General features: G+C 33.4%; 1 protein-coding gene across 1 annotated transcript in view; it reads left to right on the top strand.

Moving 5' to 3' along the window:
* Window positions 1-25,462, top strand: part of TMEM47 (transmembrane protein 47) — a 33,425-nt gene extending 7,963 nt beyond the window's left edge. Inside the window, exons 2-3 of the mRNA XM_044666833.1 lie at window positions 15,492-15,632; window positions 24,992-25,462. Coding sequence (XP_044522768.1) covers window positions 15,492-15,632; window positions 24,992-25,170 — 320 coding nt within the window. The 3' untranslated portion in view covers window positions 25,171-25,462. The remainder of the gene's footprint in view (window positions 1-15,491; window positions 15,633-24,991) is intronic.
* The last annotated feature ends 365 nt before the right edge of the window (window positions 25,463-25,827 follow it).

Genomic DNA, 25,827 nt, shown 5'->3' with positions numbered 1-25,827 from the left:
GCGTTTTTTTTTTCTTATCAGTATTTGTGGATATTAATGTTATTACTGACATTCTAGGTAGCCAGAAGCTTGTTTGGATGGTAAGGTATATAGAAGACTTTAGTACTGAAGTTAAGCAATACATAACAAATAGTTATCTTCCTTTTCCAAGAAAATATATGCCTTCAAGCCAGACCTAGAGATAGGAAGTCCTGGGTTCAAATATGGCCTTAGATACCTCCTAGCTGTTTAACAATGAGCAAGTCATTTAACCCCCATTACCTCACCTTTATTGCTCTTCTGCTTTAAAACCAATATGCAGTATTGATTCTAAGATGGGAGGTAAGGGTTTTAAAAAAAGAAAATATATGCCTTCAACACTCAAAGTCTCACATGAATTTTAAACTGCTTGTTCAATGTATCAAACAGAATCTGTTTTATAAAGGATCAGCTTTAGTTATACAGGTTAATTATTCATTTTGACTACCTATATTATACTAAAAGCTGCCAAAGTGTAGCACTATAGTACTGTCTAAACACAGTGTGTATGCATGCTTGTGGGTGTTTGGTGTATATGCACTTAGGTATAAAATAAAATTTCTTCATTTCTCTTACTTATTTGTATTATGGGAAGCATTGCCACAGTATTTTCATTATAGAAAAGAGCAATATATTCAGTCAAATTAAAGGCAAGCATGAGAGAGACAGAAAGATAAAGACACACACAGAGCTTACACTAGAATTATCGCAGAGGCTTACTTAGCAAAGTACACAAATATATTTTCAAATCAGACTGTCCTTTTTCATTACCAATATAATAACTCTTAATATTAATTAATCTGACAAATATTTGTTGAACACCAGTTGTGGTCAAGTCATTGAAATGGGGTATAGAGGAAGAGATGAACAATTCTTGATCCCTACCCCCAAGGAAATTGGGATCTTGAGAGACTTGTGGATAATTATGTTGTATATAAAACAATGTCACTGATGTCAAGTCCCCAGGTTATGGCTACTATGTCTCCTTAGTCTTGGATGGTTAGTATAGGTTCTTTTCTGGTTCATGCTCCTATAAATGTGTCTTCTCACTGTACTGTTTTCTCCTTTGAAGGGTGCTCAAGAAGTTCCTGTATTGTATATCATAACTGTACAACTCTGAATATGTTGATTGGAGATGTATTGGTATATGGTTAAAGTATTACATTTTATGATATATTTTCGGTAGGGTGAAGTAATTTGATTGATTTACTCAATTACTACCCCCCCCCTTATACTAGTAGAAGGCTAAAAGGTGCTAAATACACTAAGAGAAATAAATCAAGTACTATAAGAATTGAAGGGAAGGAGAGATCACTTGGGTTTGGAGAAATGTGGGAAAGTTTCAAAGAAGTATTGGTGTTTGAGGTGACATGTAAGTAGCTATATGGCACATGTATGAGTGTGTGTTTGCTTATTTTGCTCCTTTTTTTGGCTTCCCAGGAGCATACCATGAGTTTCAAATTAATTATCACAGTTTTAATTAATCAAGACATTCCATTTGGAGGATGTGGCATGGCTCAAATATAGGAAAATAAGGAGAAAATTTAGGGAAATGCTGAATGGCCCAGTTTTGGATAACTGATAGAGTTTATGTCTAGAGCAAGATCATATTGTGGATACAAAAGAAAAAGTGTAAAATAAAGCTGTAAATGAAGATTGTTATTAGATCCTAAGGAGTCTTGAGTATTATTTTAAGAAGTAAAGACAATATTTAGTAGACAATGGGAAGACACTGACAGTATAGGTGGACTCATCTTTGGAACTACAGATTCAAAAAAAAATTAATCTGTCAGGACTGTATGGAATACAAAATGGAAAGATTGCATCAGAGAAACTGAACACAAGAATAATGTGATACAATCTTGGAAAGAAAGTATAACAGTTTGAAGTAAGGTAGTCAGAGTGGAAATGGAAAGGAATATATAGATATGGGAGACATTATCAAGGCATAATTGGCAGGACTTGGCAACTCCCTGAATTTGGAAGGGAAGGGAAAAGAAAGGAATAATTTCTAGAGTGCCTACTGTGTATCAGAAACTATACCAAGTGGTTTTTAAAATGTTTCACTTGTCCCTTACAAGAACCCAGCAAGGTAGGAATTTTTATTATCACCATTTTATAGTTGAAGATTGTAAGTTGAATAGAAGAGAAGTGGCTTATCTAGTAAGCATATGAAAGTGGATTTGAACTGAAGTCATCCAGACACTAAGCCCAGCACCCTATCTACTGAACTACTAGCTGCCTCTGAAGAGTATGGCTTAGAGTGATGGAAAGCTGAAATATAACATTAAACTATTAAAATTGTGTGACTGAGTATATGGTGTCATGTCATTGACAGATATATAATAAAATAAAAGAGAAGCCCAGGGAAGTGCAGATTAGTGGTAAAAGATATTCATTTCTATTTTAGAGCTAATTATTATGCTATAACATTTATATGATTAAAACAAGTATTTTATAATTATAAATTCTTCTTAGAACTCATTTAAAAAACCTTTAGAAATATATAGATCTGCATGTCTATATTTAGAACTAAAAGATGTTTCATACAACTGAAAACTTCTCTTTTAAAGCACTATTATGACTGCTATTGTAAATTTAGTACCAAGTAAAGCAATTTATGGAAAATTCCATTAGTTTAAAGGTAGGGAAAAATAGTATTAATGCAGGTAGATTACCAAATAACAAATCAAAAATATTCTGAGAAGGGAAGAAAAAAAACCAACCACCATAAAAACCAATGGAGTTGGTGTTTTAGTAGTCATTAAACATTTTTACAGAAACTAGAGATTCAGCAATACTCAATCAACTTGATTTTTAAATCCCCCACTCTAACACATCCCCTACTTCTCAATAGAATGGCTTGTTATCGAATTGATTAGTGGTAGATTACTTGTTCTAAGGAACCAGTTGCTTTTTTGGTGTTGGCCAGCAGATAAAAGTAAGGAGAGCCAGGATGTATTGGCTGATATTTATAAGTATGATCAATTTTTCTCTTGGGTCAGAAGTGATTTACTTAGATTTAAGAAAAAACGTTATGATATAGGACAGATGAAACATTTTATTACCAAAACAACAAACAAACAAACAAACAGCACGACTTGGAAGTCCATTATTGAAGAGTGGTTTAGCCAGTATATTTCTGAGGAAGTTTTCCAGAACAGGACTTGTGGAAGTGTGCAAATTCTTGGGGATAAAGAAGAGGGGAGGATATGAAATATCTGTGTTAAAGAACCATAGTTTTTTTCTCTTTTATTCTCATTGGAGGAGGAATGGAGAGGGAGAGAAGATGAATATTCACTTGAAAATAAAATAAAATTTAATGAAAATAGAGTAACACTTTAAAAAATCTATCCTTTGTAAATTTTGATGAGGTATGAGTAACTTCTTATTCTTTCTAGTATTATTCTATCAGATCACTAAAATGAGAAATAAAAAGATGAGACTCTTAAGGGGGTGAAAAGAATTAATAATAATGGAAGAGGGGAGCTCTAGATGAAAATAATTTGCTTCATTTTTGGTCATTGGATGCCTATCATCAAGTACAGTCCCTCATGTTTAATAGATCCTTAATGAATACTACTTGATTGATTGTTTAAATGGCCAGGTTAATAAAATAATAGCAATGAATGCTGTAAAATCCCCACAATGGTCCCTTAATTCTTGACAAGCTATTTGGAACAAAGGAGATTGTATCACTGAAGGGAGTAGAGAATTTCATAGTTGGAAGAGGGCTCAAAGACTAACCAGTCCAAAATTTTTCTTTTACAGATGAGGAAAATGAAACCAATTAAATACAAACATTTGTTCCATGGTCATAGAAAGAATTATAACATTTTGGACTATGTCCTAAATTTCCTGACTCCCAATCCAATTATCTTACCATTACATTACAGTGTTATCTGGGTATAAAAGGGTCAACTCAGAAAGAATAAATTGTTATTGAAGCAGTTACTGTTGCTGCCAAGTCCTCCTAAAATAGTTTATTCACAAAATATTTGTTAATAACCCCATATACTGTCTGCATCTAGACTTAAATTGAAGATCTGAGAAATTTGAGTTATCTTGTCTTAATTAACTATTGAGAAGCTTGAAGGCAGAAATCTGTTCTTGTCTCATTTTCTTTTTTGTGGCTTCTCCAACACTCAGAAATGACTCGTACCCACGCTGCCAAGTTGCATCAGAATATCCTCTCTGTCTGTGGTATGTCCTTCATTCTCCCATCAATATAAATATTATTAGCAGCCTTATTCTGTGTGGAAAAAATATTTTCAGAAACCGACAGGAAATGTACCAACAAAACTCTTCCTCTCCTATACTTTCGACCTCAAGTTTTTTTTTTATTTCCTTCTTATTAAAGTACTCCCAGGGATAGTGATTAGCTGGTGTCAATCAAAAGATTGGTGGTGGTAGGGAAACACAGAAAAAGAAATTCTGCGTGTGTCTCGCTGTCTCTGTCTATCTCTGTTTCTGTCTCTCTTTGCTCTGTTAGGGGAAAATGAACAAGATTTTGGGCAAGCAGAAAAGAGTTGTTACTTGCATGGATGGAGGGCATATCCACTTCAATGATATCACTAAACTTGATTACTTGATTACACTGTAATTACCACACATGTTAATTATTTGGCTCAGGGCCAGTAAAGATGAAATTTAAGATGGCAACTTCTTTCCCTGAATCTGAAATAAAAGAGGGGTTTGCTGATAACTATCTCCTTTCTAAATACCATCTGTCTTATTTCCCTTATATTTGTGTGAATTAGACAAATGAACTTGGATATTTGCTACTTCTGTTCAAATTTTTTCTAAAAAGGAACTTTTTTGAAAAGTTATAAGATGCTTCTTCATCTCTGTGCGATTTATCTCTCTTCTCCAACTCCACATCAGTAGGCAAAAATATGTTATATATGCTTTGTATTCCTAAAAAGATGAGACTGTCTTTAGTGTATCCCCAACATAAATATTCCTAAATGCTTTTGCTGAATTGCCTGGGTCACTCACTTGATTTCTCACTTTTCTCCTAGCTGTGCAATGTAATGAAAACCCAGCTTTACTGGAAAAAGTCCATTTTAATCTAGAAATCATTCAAACCCTCCTTAAAAAACAGAGGACCACTGATGTTCAAATGTTTTGTCAAGTTACCTTCAGAAAAGCAAACATATAAGACCTCTCAACCCCTCAAATATGTTACTGCTTTAGTAAGTGAATATTTAGCTAAAAATATTGCCAAAGAACCATTATACAGCAGTATATTAGTCATAAGCTCATAAATATAAAGTTAGGAACTACCTTAGAAGTCATACAGGTCAGGTCCTTCATTTGATTGATGAGAAGCTGAGGCTCACAAAGGTTGGTGACTTAAGGTCCATAACTAGGATGTAGTAAAACTGAGGGTAGCTACATTACAAATCACAATTTTACCACTTTTTCATGAGGCAGAATTATGTGAAGAAGTCATTTTTTTTCTTTGACTGAAATAAGCGTATCTTCAAATGATCATTTTTGGTTCTTTGCTTGGAGACACAAAAGGAATAACTTCTATTCTGTCTGGATTTTCCTTGCAAACCTAAAACAGTTCTTTCAGATCTACATGATCATTTAGCAGCCAATTTGTGTTACTGCATTATATATTTCAGTGATAATGAGGGATTGTAAAGGAGACTAAAAAATCATTTGATTTTTGACCAATTTGACCAATTTGATTTTATGCTATAGCTTACCTCTTAACTATGGTTATTTAATACGTAAATTGTGAATTTAGTTATTGTATCAGTAATAAATATTTTTGTTAACTATTTGTCCATCAGGAGGGAAGTTAATTAGCTAATGTAGTCTAGAACTCCATTTTATAGTGAAACTCTCAGGAAGAGACCAAGGTATGTCATCAAATATCTCCCTTCCTCATTTTGTATGTATAGACAGTCTAAGAAGTTGAATATAATTTTTAAACTTTCAGGAGCAAAACATCAATTATTGTTAGCTGTGGGGACCCCATAATGATCTGGTAAACATTTTTTAAACAAAACACAAAATAGTCCTTTTGCCAGCATTTAAAGATTGTCATTTCCTTATTGTGAAAGAGTTATAAATGAAATGTGATTTTTCTATTCCAGTTTAGACATATGTATCATTAGACATCTTAAGTTACTTATGAGGAGGAGATTATTCAAAGAACTTTTTTATGAACTGGAAAGGGGAGGAAAGCTTCTTCAGTGAATTTATCAATAGACTCATATTCTAGGATCTGTAGATTCTGAAAACATGTGTTGACCCACTTTTCTGCCTTAAATAAGACACTTAACCTCCCTGAATCTATGATTCTCGATAAACTAAATGGGATTAGCAAAGTGATATCAATCTGTCTTCATGATAAGTAAAAAATATAAAACCTTTGCACTGAAAATCAGTATACATAAGGAATTTGAAGTTTTTACTTTCTTTGAGAATGATAGTGTTCTATGTTTATTAGGGTCTGTAGTGCCTACATAGTTGTAGAAAAGCTCAATTCACTACATTTATATTTAACTTAAGGGAGATACTACAAGTAGACAGGAAAAGATAACTTTGGTTAAATGAAGCAGAATGATCATTTCAGGGACAATTTTTGTTAATGCGTTTTGCTTGATTGTTTCTAGACAATGAAAATGACAGTTAATATTTCTACAATCCTGTAGGGGTCACAGAATACTTCATATATGAAGGCTATTTTAAAATGTTAATTTACCTCACAATTTTTGGAAAGGATATACTCTTTGAGTAAATCAAAGAGTCAATGTTACATTAACATAGGGAAATATGTAATTCTTGGAGGCTGGATTTTTGAAACATTAAGGAAAAAAAGAGTATGAAAGAAAGAAAAAAATTGAGACTGGTTATACATTACTAAGCCAAGCAGTGTGAATAAAATAATTGGTGATAAAATCTGATTCTTCACTGATGTCTAACTATAGTTCTTGGGAGCTGGCTATCATCAGACATTCAACTACAGAGCTATCTATATATGCAGCTTAACTAGAAATGAGTGAAAGGGGATTTTTTGAGATTTTTTTTAAACACTTACCTTCTGCCTTAGAACCAATACACTGTATTGATATACATACATACATATATATATATATATATATCAGAAGAATGGTAAGTGCTAGGCAATGGGGACCAGGTGACTTGCCCAGGGACACACAGCTAGGAAGTGTCTAAGCTCATATTTGAACCCAGTACCTCCTGTCTCTAGACCTGGCTCTCAATCCACTGAGCTACCCAGTTGCCTCCTGAGATTTTGAAAAGGAATAGAGGAGTAGTAAAAAATCTCTGGGATAAGTATAGCTATTTGGTCCAAAAGAAATCACCATTGACTCATTGACAATGGTCTCAAAGTCTGGAAGGGATATGATGTTAACTGAAAATCCCTACAATGAAATGTTCATTCTCCAGTTGAACCAGTCATAAATGGCCCCACAGAATTTTCATTTTGCAGATAGGATCTCACAGCAGGTTAGATGGTTTAAATAAATAAATCACACCATTTTATAGGATTCAGAAATAGAAATAAACATGAAAGTTTCTTGTACCATCTAAGAAAATATGCCATGAGAGTTCTTTATTAGTGCTATTGAATTGTATTTTAATGACAGATTTGATACCTTCTCAGGATGTTCAGGGGATGTAAATACATTACAGGGACTTCTAGATTGTTTTTGCTACTGTTTCATCTATCTGCCTAGATAACTACCTACCTATTTCACTATTTAGTTATTTGTTCACTCACTTGTTCATTATCCATCCAATAATTCACTCACAGTGTATTAATTTATTCATTCATTTGCTCATTCATTTATTTGTTTATTCTTTCAATTCTTTATTAGTTTATCTATTTATATATTTATTCCCTTGCTTAATTTTCTGGCAGATTCAGAAAGAGATTTTTTATAGCATTGCTATAGAAATAAAGTGCTGAGCTGCCATATTTCTCCTCTTTATAGCAATTTTAATGCCTCTACTCTCTCCTTAAACCTATCAGGTAGTACTTACAGTGAGATTTGGTCTAGAGAATGGCAGTTTAGTTTTAGCTTTGCCTCGTATCTTCTGAAGTTTTTCCTGGGACATACTTACTCTAACCAGTTTAATGGCATAATTTAATGGTCACAGGGGCTCATATTACTTTCCCCAAATAGATCAGCATATGTTCACTGCAGTCAAATCAACAAAATTCAAATTCCAAATGGGGTGAACTGATGGTGAACAACTACTAGTTTTAAGAGTACCGTGCTTTCTAAGACCATTTGGTAACCATTATGCCTGGGTCATTCCTCTACTGCTGCAGTGTAATATTTATAAATGACATATGTTTGTAAATACATGAATTAAATTTTAAGTAGTAGGTCTCTAAGAATCCGTCCTTCATGTAACATAACAATATAACACTAATAATTGGCAACTTTGGTTTTATACAGAATTCAGCTGATTTTAATAATTTAAAATCCATCCAAATTTTAGTGTTAATGGAAGTGAATAGAAGCAATTGTACAATATTTATTTTCTTGCTGTGAACACAAATTATATGACATTAAATATTGATGGAATATAAGATTCTTGAAGTCAAAAGCATAGTTGAAAAATTTTGCTGTTTTAAGTTTAATTCAGTGTTTTGATAATTTATCATAACTATCAGTATTGTTTGGTAAAAAATTTTAATTCGTTGTGAAGATATAGTTAATATTAAACTTCATTTTAAAAGTTATTTTTAAGTTTATGAGGTAAGTAGACCCTAGTTTTCATTTCACTGTGATCTAGGCAATACACTATTTTTTAACAGACATTTAAAAATGAGTGGGATGGAAGTCATAACTGGACAATGTAATGACAACATTTTACAACATGTATGGCCTCAGATATGGTACCTTTACATATGTTTTGGATGTAGCTAGGAAAGTACTAAAGCTTTAAGGATTCTGATAGACCTAAGAATTATTACTAGCTCCACCTGAGGTCACCTAACCACCTAAGTTTGTATCCTAGGGCACTTTGACAACACATTTATAGACACACACACACACAGATACATACACTCACACAGATATGTGTATATCCAAATATACATAGATAGCCACGAATGAACTCAAAAATTTTCTATTCCCCTCATGGTAGAATATTTTTCGCCATGTCTATTGGGAAGAAAAGTGCAACTTAAAATCAATAGCACAGAATTGGAATAAACCAGTAGAAGAAAGGAAATCTGTGCCAATAACAAATCTAATAGCCTTAGTATTTCTTGTGATTGATTGACTCTATACCTCACTTCCCAAAATGATTACCATATTCAAGCAATAAGCATTTATTAAATACCCGTGGTATGCCAGGCACTCTAGATACTGGGATTACAAACCTAAATATAAAATCTTTCTTGTAATTGAGGATCTTACAGAAGAGAAATACAATAAAAATGATAGAAGCTTCGCCTGCTGTTCTATTCCTTATAATTTCTTACATTCTTAGAATTCAAGAGCCTACAGGTAAATGGCCTTGTGTCACATAGTTCATCTCTCTCTGTTATTTAGGAACTTGTAAGAGTTATATTAGTTTTTTAAAAGACCACAAAAAGCATCTTTTATGATTCCAACCCAGTTCCTTTAAAGTCAAGATGAAGTCTTAGCTATTTTAGACCAAGGTTCGAACCTTTGTCCTATTCAATTTCATATATTCTAAGCTATTCACTAGTTTCTTCCATTACAGTCCTTTTGTACACAATTAATTTAAAAAGATAAATCACAGAGCATTTATTATTAGACATAGTTTTACATAAAACATGATCAGGAACTAGAAACAACTCAAATAAATAAGAGAAATCATGTAGGAATGCTTGACAACTACAGGCAAAGTAAAAGAAGGAAGATAGTTAAGTCTTTACTGTTCTTTGACTCATTTCATGGAATGACAACAGCTTATACCTTTTGTCTGATGCAGTGACACTCAGCACTTTTTTGTTTGTTTTTTAGTAAGGGTACATCATGGCTTCTTGTGCCAAGTCTTCAGTGCCTGTACTCTAATCTCTGAATTGCCATCACAAAATATTTGAAGGGGATTCCCCAATCCCTGACTGTCAATCTCTGTCTCTCAGTTTCTTTCTCTGTCTCTGTCTCTTTCTTTTCCCCTCACATTTTCCTTGACCTAGAATTAGGAAAAATACATAAACATGAGGTTACTCTCTGGCTATTATGTTGGTTCTAGAACCTCAGGCCCCTCTGCATCTGGAAAATTAAACACCATTTTTCTTCTTCTGCTATGAACTACAGTTCCAGCTCCATAACTATTCCAAAAAGTGCTCCTTCGCCATATAGTTAGTGGAGTGGAACCACTTACAGAATGTCTGTACCTGCTTCGAATCTCTCCAAGAAATATCTATAATACCATCATTTCTTCTGAAAGCAAGCTCCTTAGCCTTTTCCATGTAGGAAATAGTGTTGTAGTATAATAATAATAAAATGAATAATATCTATGATTAAAATAAAGAAGAAGATTGTTTTTCAATCATTTGTCATGTCTGACTCATCATGATCCCATTTGGGGATTTTTTTTTTTTTGTCAGAGATATTTGAGTAATTCTCCATTTCCTTCTCCAACTCTTATTTGCAAATCTTTCTCAATTAAACTGATCTGCTTTGGTTGTTGTGATTTTTATTTTCATTGTTTCTGACTCTTCATGACCCAATTGGGACTTTCTTGGAAGAAATATTGGAGAGGTTGTCCATTCCTTCTCTAGTTCATTTTATAGCTGAGGAACTGAGGCAAACAGATTTATCAAATGACTTGCCCAGGGTCACACAGCTAGTAAGTAGTTGAAGATTCTTCTGACTGCAGGCCAGTGCTCTATTCATTGTATCATCTAGTTATCATAGTCGTAGTAGCAGTAATTGTAACAGTAGTAGTAATAATATATAGATAGTACAATAGATTATGAATATAAAGGACCCAGGAAAGAACACATATGCATGCATATGTCTATGTAGATGAGAGTTAAGTTGACAGTGATTAGAGAGGCAAGGTCTTTCTTGATTCAAGTCCTACCTTTAAAATTAATAGATATGTGATCCTTGGCAAGTCACTTAATATCTTGCATGGAAGTGCATTAGTAGAGGGAATTTTTCATCCAGAAATTAAAATATAGTTACGAAATCACAGGACCAGTCATTTTCTTGTTAGTATATACATGTACTTTTGTGTATTTTATTTTCATAAAGAAATACATAGCTTGAATGTTTTTGTTTGACTTGGGTTGTGTACTTTCAGGTGACATATTGATATTTTCTTAATCCTATAATTTTCACTAGCACAAACTTTTATAACATCATAATCTTGTGGAATTGTCTTACTTGATGTGATATTTAAAAATAAAACAAAGCTGCATAGCCCTGACGCACATAGAATATTTTATAGCACTTATACATGAGAAATAATCAACCTGAAAGAATAACCTTATTGAACTTATATGCTTAGCACAGTACAAATTAAATCACCAAAAGTGCATATACTTTATAGACCTAGACAAAAGCATGACAAAATTCATTTGCCAAAAGAGTAATCTGGACTGTTAAAACTCACACTTGAATTACTCTATATCATATAGACATCAGATTTTATGCATACTAACATACTTAAAGTAGAGGTGGTTTGATATAATGACAAACAGGTAGTTCTTGGAGACAAAAAGATTCAAATCCTACATCAGAGAATAGATTGACCCTGAGCAAGTTACTTAACTACTTTGTTTTATAGGCAACTTTCTAGCATTTCTTTAATGTCATAGACTGCTACCTTTGTGAAATGAGCATCTGCACTGAAAAAATTAAATTACTTTGTGATAAACCACACCAAAAGCATTTTTATATTTAATATATTTTCTTATATAACTCCTTTATTTGAACAAATCCAACAGGTGAAAGCCCATAATTATTTAATAACACATTCTTAATTTTTTAGAAGTCATCTTAACAAAACAAAACATTTACTCTGCTACTTCATTTCAAATCTTGATTTACATGCAAGCTTTCAGGAACACATCTCTTAGAGTAGCTGAGATATATCTATATTATACATATATTTTCGCAAATGTATTTGGAATTAATTTTAAGCATATTCTTTTGTTAGGCTTTTTATTCAAATCCATATGCTACAATACTGTTATAGTATATAAAAGTTACTTTACAAATGTCTCTTTTACACACAATTGGAAGTCATGTTCTTTTGTTTTAAAATATATCACTTTAAAAAGTGAGCTGCATATATACGTATTTTTAAAGTGATGCCTTTTCTTAATATTTGCCCTTTTTGTTTTAAGGACTTTACTTTTGTTTTTCTCAACTTTTTTAAATTAATGTGAAGAATGATAGAATATACTTTTAATTCCTTTTGCTAATGGGAGACTGAGGATGATAGATCACTTGAGCTTAGAAGGATAGTAGTAGTTTGCTAAATCTAAAGGGATGTCCTAAGATTGTCACTATTATGTTGACTACCAGGAAAAAGAAGGAAGCTTCTTAAATAAGGTTGAATTGGCCAACGTGGAAAAAAATGGAGTTGATTAAAACTCTGCTAGGTAGGGAAACTCAATCTCCAATAATTCAATGAAAAATAAACCAAATAAACAAACAAGTAAATAATAAAATAATAGAAGATGCTTAGGTTATAAGAAACAGTTCTTTTGTTTTCCATCTCTGTGCCTCAGCATCTCAAAAAGCACAAGACCTTAGAAAATAGAAGTAAGCTGAACACCTACTGCTCCCACATATGGGCCACAAGCCCAGCAGTTAATTATCTTTTCCTTTTCTAAAGATGATAGGCAAAAAAAGGAAAAAATACTGAAAAAAAATAATGAATGAATGAACTCAACTCTAGAAAGCATTACAGTTACAAACCCAGTTTGTAAAAGGTAAAAGATAATTGTTGCTTTGTTTTTTTTCCTCTATGAAAGCTATGCACAAACAGAAAATACGTTTTACCTAAACCCAGAATTGTTAGAGAAACAAATTTTCTAATGTTTCAAATTCTGCAGGTGGTGATGGGAATGGAGGTACTTCAGTGGTTAAAATTTGTAAAATGCTTAGTTATTACCATACTGAGCATGTGCCTTGTAGGCTGTTGTCATGGCAAAAAGCCTTTCATTCAGTATGCAAGGGGACTGTGAGCAAACATCAGACCTAGCCCTGCTTTGATCATCCTTATTGGCCGTCATTGAGTAAAACAAGTGGTTTTTCCTGAAGCAAATGGAGTAGCTTGCCACTTGCAACAGGATGCCTGGTTATCTACCTTGTTCTTCTATGAAAAACACACCAGAAATTTGTCTTTGACATTTTCACCAGGGCTTATATTTTGGAGTGAATATTTCAAAGTATCTTACTGATGCATACTTTAAGAATAAAGAGGCTATGTAAACCTAGACACCAAAGAGATAATTTTGACACAGAAAAAGGGAAATGAGTTTACAAAGCAGTGAAAGACTGATTTTTTAAAAAGTAGACTCTCTGTTATACCCACAAATGAGAAAATTTTCTCAACACCATGACTAACTGCACTCCATTAATTAGTAGTCTCTAACTGCAGTAGATTTTATCCTTCAAAAATATTGTTGTGAGTAAGGAACTCATTAAAATATTGGGACTAAGTAAGAAAAAGTCAGAAAATAAAATAAAATCTTCTGGAGGAGAAGGGATATATAATAAATAATTATCCAAAATTTATTCAAGTTAGGATTCTGAATTATATGTAAATTAGCTTTCATTTATTGTACAAATTTTGGTACAACAAAAATCATTAGAAAGGAAATCAGGTGACCTTCTTCTACTATATATATATATATATCTATTTATTTGAACAAGATATTACCTGTCTGTGTTTCAGTTACTTCATAAGATGGAGACAGACAAGATAATGTCTTAAATCCTTGCCAACTCGAATATTCTAATTATTGGTCTTAGAAAAGCAGCTTAGAAATGTGTTGCATGTCAAGGTTGGGATTAAAAATAAATTATATCAGTAATAACAGTAAGAATCCCCTGCATTTATATTGTACTTTTAACTTTATAAAGCTTTTATATAGGCTATTCATTTCTTCAAATTACTCATTCTGACTCTAGGATAATAGAAAATGTGGATGAGACAAGATTCCAACTATCCCATTTATTTTTTTTCTTTTATACTAATGGAGGAAATTCAGTAACCTTCACACTTAGTTTGAATGAAAAAAAATCTGGAAGCATCTAAGCACTGAGCTTTGACCATAGAAAGAACTCAATAAACATTGAATGAATGAATGCATGAATGAATGAAAAATAGACCCAATAGCTCTATATAGTTTTTTGACTCACTGTGCAATCTCAATCTTAAAATATGTTTCTTAAGTATTAATGGGGCTATTATGAAGGAGATGTAATAAATATGGAAGGGAGGGAGAGGGAGACAGACAGACAGATAGAGAGAGAGAGAGAGAGAGAGAAAGAGAGAGAGAGAGAGAGAGAGAGAGAGAGAGAGAGAATTGACATATATTCCCAGGAAAATTCCCCAAAAGAAACAACACAACTCTTCTTTTAGTAATAAAAATTAGCACTTATAAAGCACTTACTATGTGGCAGAAACTATGCTAAAATATTTCATAAATATCTCTATCTGACAGGAAAATTATGAAATAATATTACAAGGATAAAATCCTCTTCTGTTGAGTTTTGAGGAAATAAGAAACATTTTAAAAATGAAATCTGAGAATCAGGATTACTCTTCAGAACTTAAATGGGCTTTATGATCATTAGAGTAGGTACTTCCCTTCACTGCCTTCTCACCCTGTAGGGTTCTTGTCTAGGTACTTTTGTAAATCTTGAACAAAGGATGTAGCTGACACACTGGAGGACTTTTCATTGAATTTTTCATAGTATGTGTGGACTACCGCTGAACTTCAACTGTCCATCTGGTACTTTTGCTCTCATTCCATGACTGACCCATCTCTTTTTTTCCAGTGATAAAGTTTCACGATTTTAGTTTATGTTACTTCTTAGATGCAAGTTATCATTAATAATTTAGTGTAGCCATCTTATATCCACTCTATCTTTTACATTGTCCTTTAAATGGATTCAGCATTGATAAATATTTGTGGAAAATACTGTCTTAAAGATCAGAGAAGCTTTGGTGAATTAAATTATCCCAAAGAGTACAAGGAATATATGATCCCGGATCCAGATCTAGAAGAAAAGGACATGCCCAAGGTCAGAGAAATAGTCATCTTCAGATGGGGATTGGAAACAAGACCCTCTAACAGAAGAGCAAGTACTCACTCCACCATATCAAGCTGCACACCTCAAATGGATTTTTCCAGTTCCACCAATCAGTTAGTTGGGCCCATTTAATTACATCACTGTATGAACTATCAAATGTTACCCCGCTTTATAATTTGTAACTTATCATTTGTTATCATTTACTTTCTTTTCCTTTTCTAGACTGGCAGATTGCTACTCTGGCCTTACTCTTGGGTGGTGCTGCCATCATTCTCATTGCCTTCTTGGTTGGTTTGATATCAATCTGTGTGGGATCTCGGAGACGTTTCTATAGACCAGTTGCAGTTATGCTTTTTGCTGCAGGTAAATATATTCATAATTTCCATGTCTGTATTAAAGTTTCATGAGGCTATCTACATCTTCATTGCCTGTGGAGAAATTGCATACCTATATTGCACCCTATAAAAAATTGGTGACCTATGTAATGTCTTAAAATAAATTGGATTAGGCATTAGCAGATTATTCATTTTTTAGTGTGTTAAATATTTTAACAGGCATAAGTTCTAAACTTTTAAACAAAAGATGAACAAATAACACTCCTTGAATGTATTGCTTGCTACTATTAGTAATTGTAACAAATTTCTTTACCAACAGCCTTTTCAAAAATTTTTCTTAGAGAAGATTTTATTTGTGATTGATCTCTTGGTCTTATTGAAATCTTATTAATCACTATTCGTTTAACTCTACGACTTGAAGCTAAGAAATTACTTCCAAAATATATGCCATCCTATGTAATTCAGTATGAAAATAAATGATTTTTTTTCCACACTGACCCACCATGAAAGTCAGCTGTGATTTTAATTAATACATGCTCATTAATTGAACAACTTTCACAATATGAAACTTTGCCCAAATTAAAACATCACCAATGAATGGATGATATTTTAAAAAAGCACTGACTAATCAAAAAGTGAGCCATTTTTTAAATGAGATTTGTAATTTCCAACAATATAATAATGATCTGAAATATATATATTTGTATCTTGAGGTGACTTCCATTCATCCTGTCAATCACATTTATGTCAAAACCAATGTTATCAGCTATCCAGGAGCCAAAAATGAATAGACTGATAGAACCATGTAAACTGCTGCATGGATTTTTAAAAGACATTTAAATTATAGGAATAGTTGGATTCTTGAATTTGAAGGGTATTGAGAACATAAAAGAAAAAGAAAAAGAGGGGGAAAATGATGAAGTGTTCTGCTGCCCCCTACCGTTTATGCTCATGGTTTTACTCTTCAGACAGTTGTATGGAAGTGAAATCTCTTTAGTGTCAGGAAGGATACTTATAAAGGACAATATTGTTCAACCAGAACATTTTAGGGATAAGAAAACTGCATCCCAGAGATAAAGTTATTAGTTACAGATCACAAACATGGAAGAACCAAAATGAGAGGCTTAAAGCAACACTGATTTCAATTTAGAAGGGGACACTTAAAAACTTTCCTATTTACCAATTAGGAAATTGAATTTTAAGACCTGAAGTGACTTAACCAAAGTTTCTCAGATAATATATAGTGGATTAAGGATTTAACTACATGTCCTCCAGGAGTCATTTTATAATCAAGGGAGTTAATTAACTTTAACCTCAAGATTGTAATTTCCTATTTTATCATATCATTATTATTAATACTAGAAATAATAACAGTAGTCATTTAATTGTTATTTATTAAAACAACTTCCATTTCACTAAACAGATAGTACTACGGAAGAATGACAAGTTGATAAAAAGAATTTCTAAGTCCAGGAAACAAAATTCTCCTATGACTAATTTAATAAACATTAATATGCCCCAAAGCCTGTAGAACTAAAGCCTAGTTTTGACTTTGAGGCACATTCTGACTCAACACTATTAGGAAAAATGAAATAATGTGGATCTCCCTGGAAGTCCATTTTAACTGAATTTGATCTTTATTGCTATTTATGGTTTGCTTCTTTAAGTACACAGAGAAACAATTATTGCTATAATTAATGATACATATTAAAGTCTTATTATTTGGGTGCATATCACATATGTGAACTTATGTTATCTCTGTATACATGTAGGCATATGTGTACATATATATACATATATATATACACACATATATATGGAGAGAGAGAAAAAGAAAGATAAAATTTTCATAGTATGATATTCCATGCTAAGCAAGTAAAAAAATTGTACATCTTTTGGTGACTTTCAGTTAGCCTTTGACTTCATCTTTAATAACCTATGAAGATATGGTGAGGGAAAAGAAATCATCACATATATAAAAGACCATTTGTCATAACAATTCTAGTTTTCAAATTCTCTTTCAAAGAAAATTCTATGCTTTTTCATATGCAGCTTAAAATCAAATATTGCTTTCCTTTTCTCTATAGCTTTGTTTTCAAATAGCCAATTATTATGTCATGCAACACGAGTTAATGGAAATTGTTCTATGAAGTCAGGAGACCTGGATTCAAATCCCAACTTGTAACATTTAGTAGGTTTGTTACTGTGGATAAATCACTTTCTTTCTCTATACTTTAGTTTCTCTACCCCAGCAATGCTCTCATAAAGAGAAGTGCTATGAAAATCTAAAAGGATAATTTATCTATGCATTAACTGGAAAATAAATCTCTTTTAAAAGCTAGTTTAATCAAAGTTGTGTAAGAATAAGAACTTGATAGTAAGTGCTTCCACAACAAATCTTAATTAATTGTTAATTCCTGAAATTTAATTAATACACCTAGCCTTTTTCAAACGATGATAACCCAAACTGAAAATTATAATAGCATCATTCCATATAGTATCTTTATAATGCTGTCACTTCATTTAACTCAATATCTTTTGACAGGCTGTGAATATAGGAGTTCTAGAATGAATCATTAACTTTGGGCTTATTATGCATTTAAATAGGGTAGAACTTCATGGTTATTTGTAACACAGCAGGTCAGGCTTTCCCTTTTCATTTGGAGAATATCATTAAAAGTACTCATAGCTGATTCCTGGAAAATATATTCATTAAAATACATCCATCATTTTCCTATGGGCCAAATGAAGGCAAGCATAGGAAAATCTGCTCACTAAAAATAAGGCAAGGTCAAAAAATACTTTCTCCTAAAGGTGCTAAAGTAATGTACCTATTATTATTGATGTTATATATGAAAAGTATTGGGGTAGCAATACTTGATTAAAATGCTATCTGCTTCTTCCTATCTCTGTGACAGTGGATGAGTTATTTAATCTTTCTCAGTCTCAGATTCCTCAAGAATAAAATGAAATGATTGAGCTAGTTACCCAGCCCCCAAGTATAGTCTATCCCCTATCTTCTACATTTTTCATTTGCTTTCCTGTATACCCACCCTCATATGAGGAAACTTCAACATTTTGATGATTCTCCCTTCAACACCTTAACTACTCAGTTCATCGACTTGTTCACCTCACCTCCACTCCATCTCAGCCACACATATATTCTTGGTATTTCCATCAACAAATGCACCATGACCATATTAAAGAATTCCAAAATATCCTTAAATAACCATAACCTCTTGGCTTTCTACTCCTGTCTTCCCTTACTAAATGCTGATTTCCCTCCACAATATATTTTCCAATTCCTTGACTCTTTAATTTTCTCCTAAGCCTCTCTCTTGCATGAGCCACTCTTCCTTTCCCTAACTTTAACTCTTGGTGAACCATTCTACATTGTCCTGCTCTCTTAAGACATTTGTACCCTTATTTATCACCAATCATACCCTGCCAAGTTTCAGGCTTGATTTATTCCCAATATCCACCACTTTTGCTCCCACATATGTGCTACTGAAGGAAGGCGGAGATCATACAATGCTTCTGATTAAACTTCTTGACAGGACCATCTATAAATACTACCTTAATTTTCTTTCTTTCATTCTCTTAATCACCTACAATCTAACTTTTGACCTCATCCAAACGACTCTCTCCTAAATACCCAATGAGCTCTTCACTGCCATATCCATTCCTTTTTTCTCAGTCCTTATCCTTCTTTGCTTCTCTTCAGGTTTTGAAATTTGGTCACTCTCTTCTCCTCGATATCCTGTTGAAAGAAGTAAAATTCAGAGACTGGCCTTAAATCTAGTAATTTTGTTAAATCAAAAGTAGTAGGAGGAAGAAGAGGGAAAAGTAGGAGAAGGAGAGGAAGGATACTTTCCTTATTGCTGCCTTTGCTGATTATCCTCAGGCCAACATAATGGTCTACTAGCTACACCACTGACCAGCAGGTCCAGCCAGAATCATCAACACTCAAATCAAAAGAGCATTTCCTCTTTTCCTCAGTCATGCAAAATCCCCCACTCACTAACTTTCCACCCACTAACTCTCACATATCACATCTCAAGAACCAAACATGGCTTTCTATTTTGTGTGAGCCTCCCAGTGGAGGGGAGCACTCCACCAATTTGACAGGAGATGACGTCAAGAGAGTAACACAGGAGAGAGAAATTTACTTCAGATACTGTTCTGTTTAGGTCATATATCAAAATCAGCAACTGAGCTCATGTCTTTTTGTATAATACCAGCCCACCAACTACCATATCATTATGACTTGAATTATAATATTTGATCAAATTCTATTCTTTGCTAAGTTCAAGACCATATTCTGTGAAACTACCTTCTTTCTTTTAGAGATATATAGAGGTGCAAAGCCAACTGGAAAATTGAAAAAGATAATTTCTTATTTTAACATCTTACTAACATTATTTAAATAATGGGTTTGTATCATATTAGTATATAGGAAATCTAAAATCTATGTCAAAGTATTCTATTAACACAAATAAAATTTAATTCATATTTTGGAAAATCACTTGGACTGCAGAGAAGGACTTATTTTCATGAAGAAATTTGCCTGTTCTAATTAAATTTGTTGGCATCTGAGTGGTGAACTCTCCCAAGAATCTGTTTGTCAGTATGCTTAGAATACTATATACTTAGAGATAAATCTCACTTGATGATTTGAAGTTATACCTTACAGAAAGTAATGATTTTTAAGTATCCTTCCTTTGAGAATTTAATCTATTCCAATAATTTTTCACTCAGAGAGAGAGAGACAGGAGACATTTTAAAATTTATTCTTTTCAGCATAAAAAAAGATTCATGATTGGGGGGAAAAAGTATTGCCACTTTGCTTTGGTGACAACTCATTCAGAAATCTTTCCAAGACTTTACAAGAACATAAATCTTAATGGGAATTATGACCTTTTGCTGACAATTTGATTGAATAGAAGAGTCAGTTCTCTTATATGATTAAACAGGTTTTCTCTCATGATGTTGTCCCTTCCATAAAGGTTAATGAACTGTGTCCATTGCTAGATTACAGTTTGCTTTCCTGTTCTACTCTCTTACAATTTGATACTTTTTTTTAACTTTCCTGAAATTTATAGGTTCTCAAAAGCAACGTAGTTAACAATTATTTACTGAATATTTACATTGTGTGTTTATTTCAGAAAGATTCATTTTCTTTAAAAATCATAAACAAGTGAGACTTTCTTACATGAATGTAATGATCCTTTATAACAAAATATAATATCAATTAAAATACATATGCAAGCTATGACACTGTTCAGTGCACAGGGCTTCCTATCAGAAGTCATTGCTTTCAGTTGTCTGTGGACTTGGAGAGACTGAATGCTCATGAAAGTCTAAAGTGATAGAATCAACATTTAAGCACAGAAATGATACTAAGTTAAAGAGATGACCCACTTGGTGTGAGAAATGGTACCAGATGGAGAGCTGCCAATCCAGGGCATGTAATGTCAATTTCACAATGAATTCACAAATTGTGGAACTTTAAGAAGGGTAACTTCAGAAAAGGGTCCTCATTCACAGTCAAAACAGCAAAGGATAAGGAAAAGATTGTTGCTTTACCTTTTACTCCACCCAACTTGTTACCTTAAACAGTTAAAAAAAGCTCTATTCAGGATGGGTCTCCTAGGGATAAGAATGTTGAAGCCTGATAATACTTCTACTGGGACCCATTGCCACCATCTAGCCTTTTTTTAGGGAGGAGAATTTTGGAGGGCAGAGACTGTATCAGGAAATTCCATTCCTCCAATTTCTTAGCACAAGCCTAGGTCCGTAGTTCACTTTGTACTGTTAACTGCCTGTTGAATTGAACTAAATAAAGAAACAAAATAGAAGCATGTTGCCTATGATGAACCAAGGCTTTAGTAAATAATGCAAACCACCAGATCAAATTAATTATTCAAGGAATGTTCTTGCATCATATTGGCACATAGGACACCTCAAATTTGTGCCAGAGCAGTTGATTAGTACAAACAAGATTTGATTTTTAAAAAATTAATAAATGCTTGGACTGGAGAGAGACTCTTATTTTCCATGAAGAATTTTTTCCATTCCATTAAAGTACAATTAATAAAATCAACAAGGACAAAGTGATATGTAGAATAAAAAAGAATGTGGAGTGATGACATCTAGTTTCCTCAAAAAGTAAGTATAGAGTCTGATTTTGAGGTAGGTAAGAGGCATAAATGACAGAGAAAAGGAAGGACATTTCAAGGAAATAAAGGGGCATAGGGAAAGGCTGTGAGGTGGTAATTTTGCAAGTCATACATATTGGGAAACCAGTAAACTGGGTTGTCTTAGTTTCAAATGCAGAGAGAGTTTCGAAAGAGATGAGAGAGATCTGAATGAGCAATGATGGAAACTAATGTGATAGACTAAGCAGTTTGGTTATGTTCACTGAGAATGAATTTAAGCTCCCTAATTTGTGAATAGCATAAAATAGGAAAAGAACTTGTTGCTGGACTTTTTCCCTTAGCAATCAAATCAGTAACTGTTAAGTTTCTACATTTCATGAACTGTGCTAAATTCTGTGGATACAAATTTAATGAGTGAAACAATCTCTATTGTTAAAGAACTCACTTACTAATGAGGAAGATAATGAGATATTATATATACATATATAGCAATAGTGGATATATATACACCAGTATAAATATGTGTAAATATATATGGAAATATGGATGTATGGATAACTATAAAAAGAATAAATAAAAAGTAGTTAAATATAGGCTATTTTGGGAGAGTGAGCACTAGAAGTTGAAATTGGGAAAGACTTCAAATAAAATATAGGGAATATGCTATACCTTAAAGGAAGAGAGATATTTTATGATGCAGACATTAGGAAGGAATGTGTTCTAGTCTTGGGGAATGTCCATTGAAAAGGTCTAGAGAGGGAGATGCAGGTAAGGAATGGAAAGAAGGCTGCAGTGATTGGCTTGCACAGTATGTGAGAGAGTATCATGAGGCCAGTGAGTCAGAAGAGTGGTGGATTGGGACCAGATTTTGAGGGGCTTTGAAAGCTAAACAGAGGAGCTTCCATTTGATCCTAGAGGAAAATGGAAACCATTAAAATTCATTGAGTAGTGTAACCACATGGTGAAATCTGACTTGAAGGCAAAGCATTAGGCAGCAGTGTTTAGGATGGACTAGAGTGGTGAAAAATTTAAGGGAAAGACACAAATCAGGAAGCTATTTTGTTAATCCAGGTAAAGGAAGTTGAAGATCTGAACTAATGTTGCATTGGTAGAGAAGGGATGAAATATAAAAAGGAAAATACTTCCTTCTCCTAAAATAGCTTTAGGAATGATTTATGGTTATTTTAAAATTTTAAGTGAATGACAATTAATTTTGTTTTGAAAATTTCAAAATGAAATTAGAATAGTTAGAGAAATTGAAAAGGGTCAAAACCAGAAGTGAGACATAATAGCTCAAGAGTTCCAAACGATATATTTAGTAATAGTAATATTTCTTTCTTTGAAAGGCATTGTGAATGGGGTCAACTGGGTGGCTCAGTGGATTGAGTGCCTGGCCTAGAGATGGGGACCCTGGGTTCAAATTTTTTTTTAAACCCTTAACTTCTGTGTATTGACTTATAGGTGGAAGAGTGGTAAGGGTAGGCAATGGGGGTCAAGTGACTTGCCCAGGGTCACACAGCTGGGAAGTGTCTGAGGCCAGATTTGAACCTAGGACCTCCTGTCTCTAGGCCTGGCTCTCAATCCACTGAGCTACCCAGCTGCCCCCTCTGGGTTCAAATTTGATGTCAGACACTTCCTAGCTATGTGACCCTGGGCAAGTCACTTAACTCCCATTGCCTAGCTGTTAACGCCCTTTTGCCTTGGCACCAATCCTCAGTATTGATTCTAAAATGGAAGGTCAGGGTTTAAAAAAACAAAAAAAGCAGTGTAACATGGTAATCATTGGGCTAGCTTTGGAGCTAGGAAGATCTAGGCTCAAGTCCTGCTTCTGACTGCCCCACTAACTATATAAATTAGATGACTATATATAACTATATATATATATATATATATAAATATGTATGCATATATATATATATATATAGTTTATGTACAACTAGAAATTAAAGATGAATTACTGATCAGCATTAGTAGTTCCTCCCAGAGGTGAAATCAAGGGTCTCTAGTAACAGTTAGGTGGTGCAGTGAGTAGAGCACCAAATCTCCTGCACTCAGGAAAACAAGGGTTCAAGACTATCTTAGATACTATCAATCAATCAATCAATCATCTTTTTTTTTTAAAGCTTACTTTCTGTCTTAGTAACAATTCTAATACAGAAGGGCAAGGGGAGGTGGGCCAGCTAGGTGACAGTGGATAGAGAAACAAACTTGGAGGTGAAAGGACCTGGATTCAAATCTGCTCACAGACAGTTTCTAGCTGTTTGACTCTGGCCAAGTCATTTAATCTCAATTGCCTAGACTGTGCCCTTTTGTCTTTAGAGAATGTAAAGGTTTAAAAAAAAAAGGAAGGACTACTCAAATGGGTTTAAGTGACTTGCCCAGGGAGGTCACATTTGAATTCAGGTCCTCCAAGTTCCAGACATGGTGGTGCTCTATCCACTGAGTCATTTAGTTGCCCCAGTAAACATTTATTAAACACTTACTATGTGCCAGGCACTGAACATACAAAAAGAGACAAAAGACAGTACTTGACCTCAAGGAACTTACAGCCTAATGATGGAGATAGCAAATAAACAAATATATACAAAGCAAGCTATATATAAGAAAAATAGAAAGTAATTAACAGAGGGAAGGCACTAGGATTAAGAGAGCTTTGGAGAAGGCTTCTTGTAGAAGCGGAATCTTAGCCATAGTGCCATCAGCAAATTACTAAGTCTTTCTCAGTTTCCTCATCTATACAGTGTAACACTAATTCCCAAGAGTTGTTTAAAGGGTAAAAGGAGATAATATCTGTAAAATAATTTACAACCTCTAAAATGTTATGCGAATGCTAGCTATTATTATTTTTATTAAATATTTCTTCAATAAAGAAAAATAATTTTATGTCAATTATGACAAATTTATAATGATCAACACCACATATTTCACCAGCTTGATTAACTAACATGTTTTGGATTTTTTTGTGAATCAGATAAATTTATTTAATAAATCTAAAGATTTTATTGGCTAAAAAAAAGTACAGTAGTACTATTTTTTCTATTTATCTTTCCATTTCTTTTCTATTTTTTCTTTCTCCTGTTTCTTTTTTCTTTAATTTTTAAGTTTTAAGTTTTCCTTTATTTTTCAATTTCTTTGTTTTATTTTGTTGTTTTTTTGTTTTAAGATTTGTTTCTTTGAAGCTTTTGACATCTTGTCCTAATTCACTGTTTTGTTTTGTTTTTTCTTCCAGTCGTTTTACAGGTGTGCAGCCTTGTCCTCTACCCAATCAAGTTCATTGAAACCGTGAGCCTGAAAATTTACCATGAGTTCAACTGGGGTTATGGTCTGGCTTGGGGTGCAACTATATTTTCTTTTGGGGGTGCCATCCTTTATTGCCTGAACCCAAAGAACTATGAAGACTACTACTAGAAACAACAGTCTCCAAAGAAAATAAACAAAGAATTATTACATCTTTTCTAACTTATGGTTTTCTAGAACACTTGCAGAGCATCAAAGCAGTTTGATCTGTTGACTCATTATCCTCTGCCCTTTGGCTGCTGTCATTATAAACAGCTTTTACATGTGTTTTGGGGACCTGCAGAAATTAAGAGAGCTGATTAAACCTAAGCAAATGCTGCAAGCTTCCAATATGTTAACGTCATCTTACTTGACAAGTGAAGGATCAACATGACAGACCATTGTCTGAAAACTAGGTGGAAAAAAAAATGCCCTCATCTCCTCTTGCCTGCAGGGGAGCAGCTGGCATAAACTCCATTTCAAAGTTGTTTTTTGTTGTTGTTTTTTGTTGTTGTTGTTTTTAACTAGGACAAGGATTCAGCTGTTAATAGTCTTTTGCAAGCTTCTCTTAAGGAGTCTTTGAATTGGTCCTTGGTCTCTTGCTTAATAATCTCTTGAAGAATGAGATTCCCTTTAGCATCAGTAGTGAATGTAACTGGTTAATGGCTCCACATTCGAGAATTTTTTGGTGATAGGAGTTTATGCATTGGCAATGAGCATCTCCTTACTAGTTGTGGCAGAGCAGGGAAGTCAAGACGTGTAGACATTTGCTTTTAATTATGTGGTTAG

This window comes from Gracilinanus agilis, chromosome 3 (assembly GCF_016433145.1).
Source record: "Gracilinanus agilis isolate LMUSP501 chromosome 3, AgileGrace, whole genome shotgun sequence".
Classification (NCBI taxonomy): Eukaryota; Metazoa; Chordata; class Mammalia; order Didelphimorphia; family Didelphidae; genus Gracilinanus; species Gracilinanus agilis.
The sequence above is the reverse complement of the archived record's forward strand: the minus strand, read 5'-3'. Positions and strand labels throughout refer to the sequence as shown.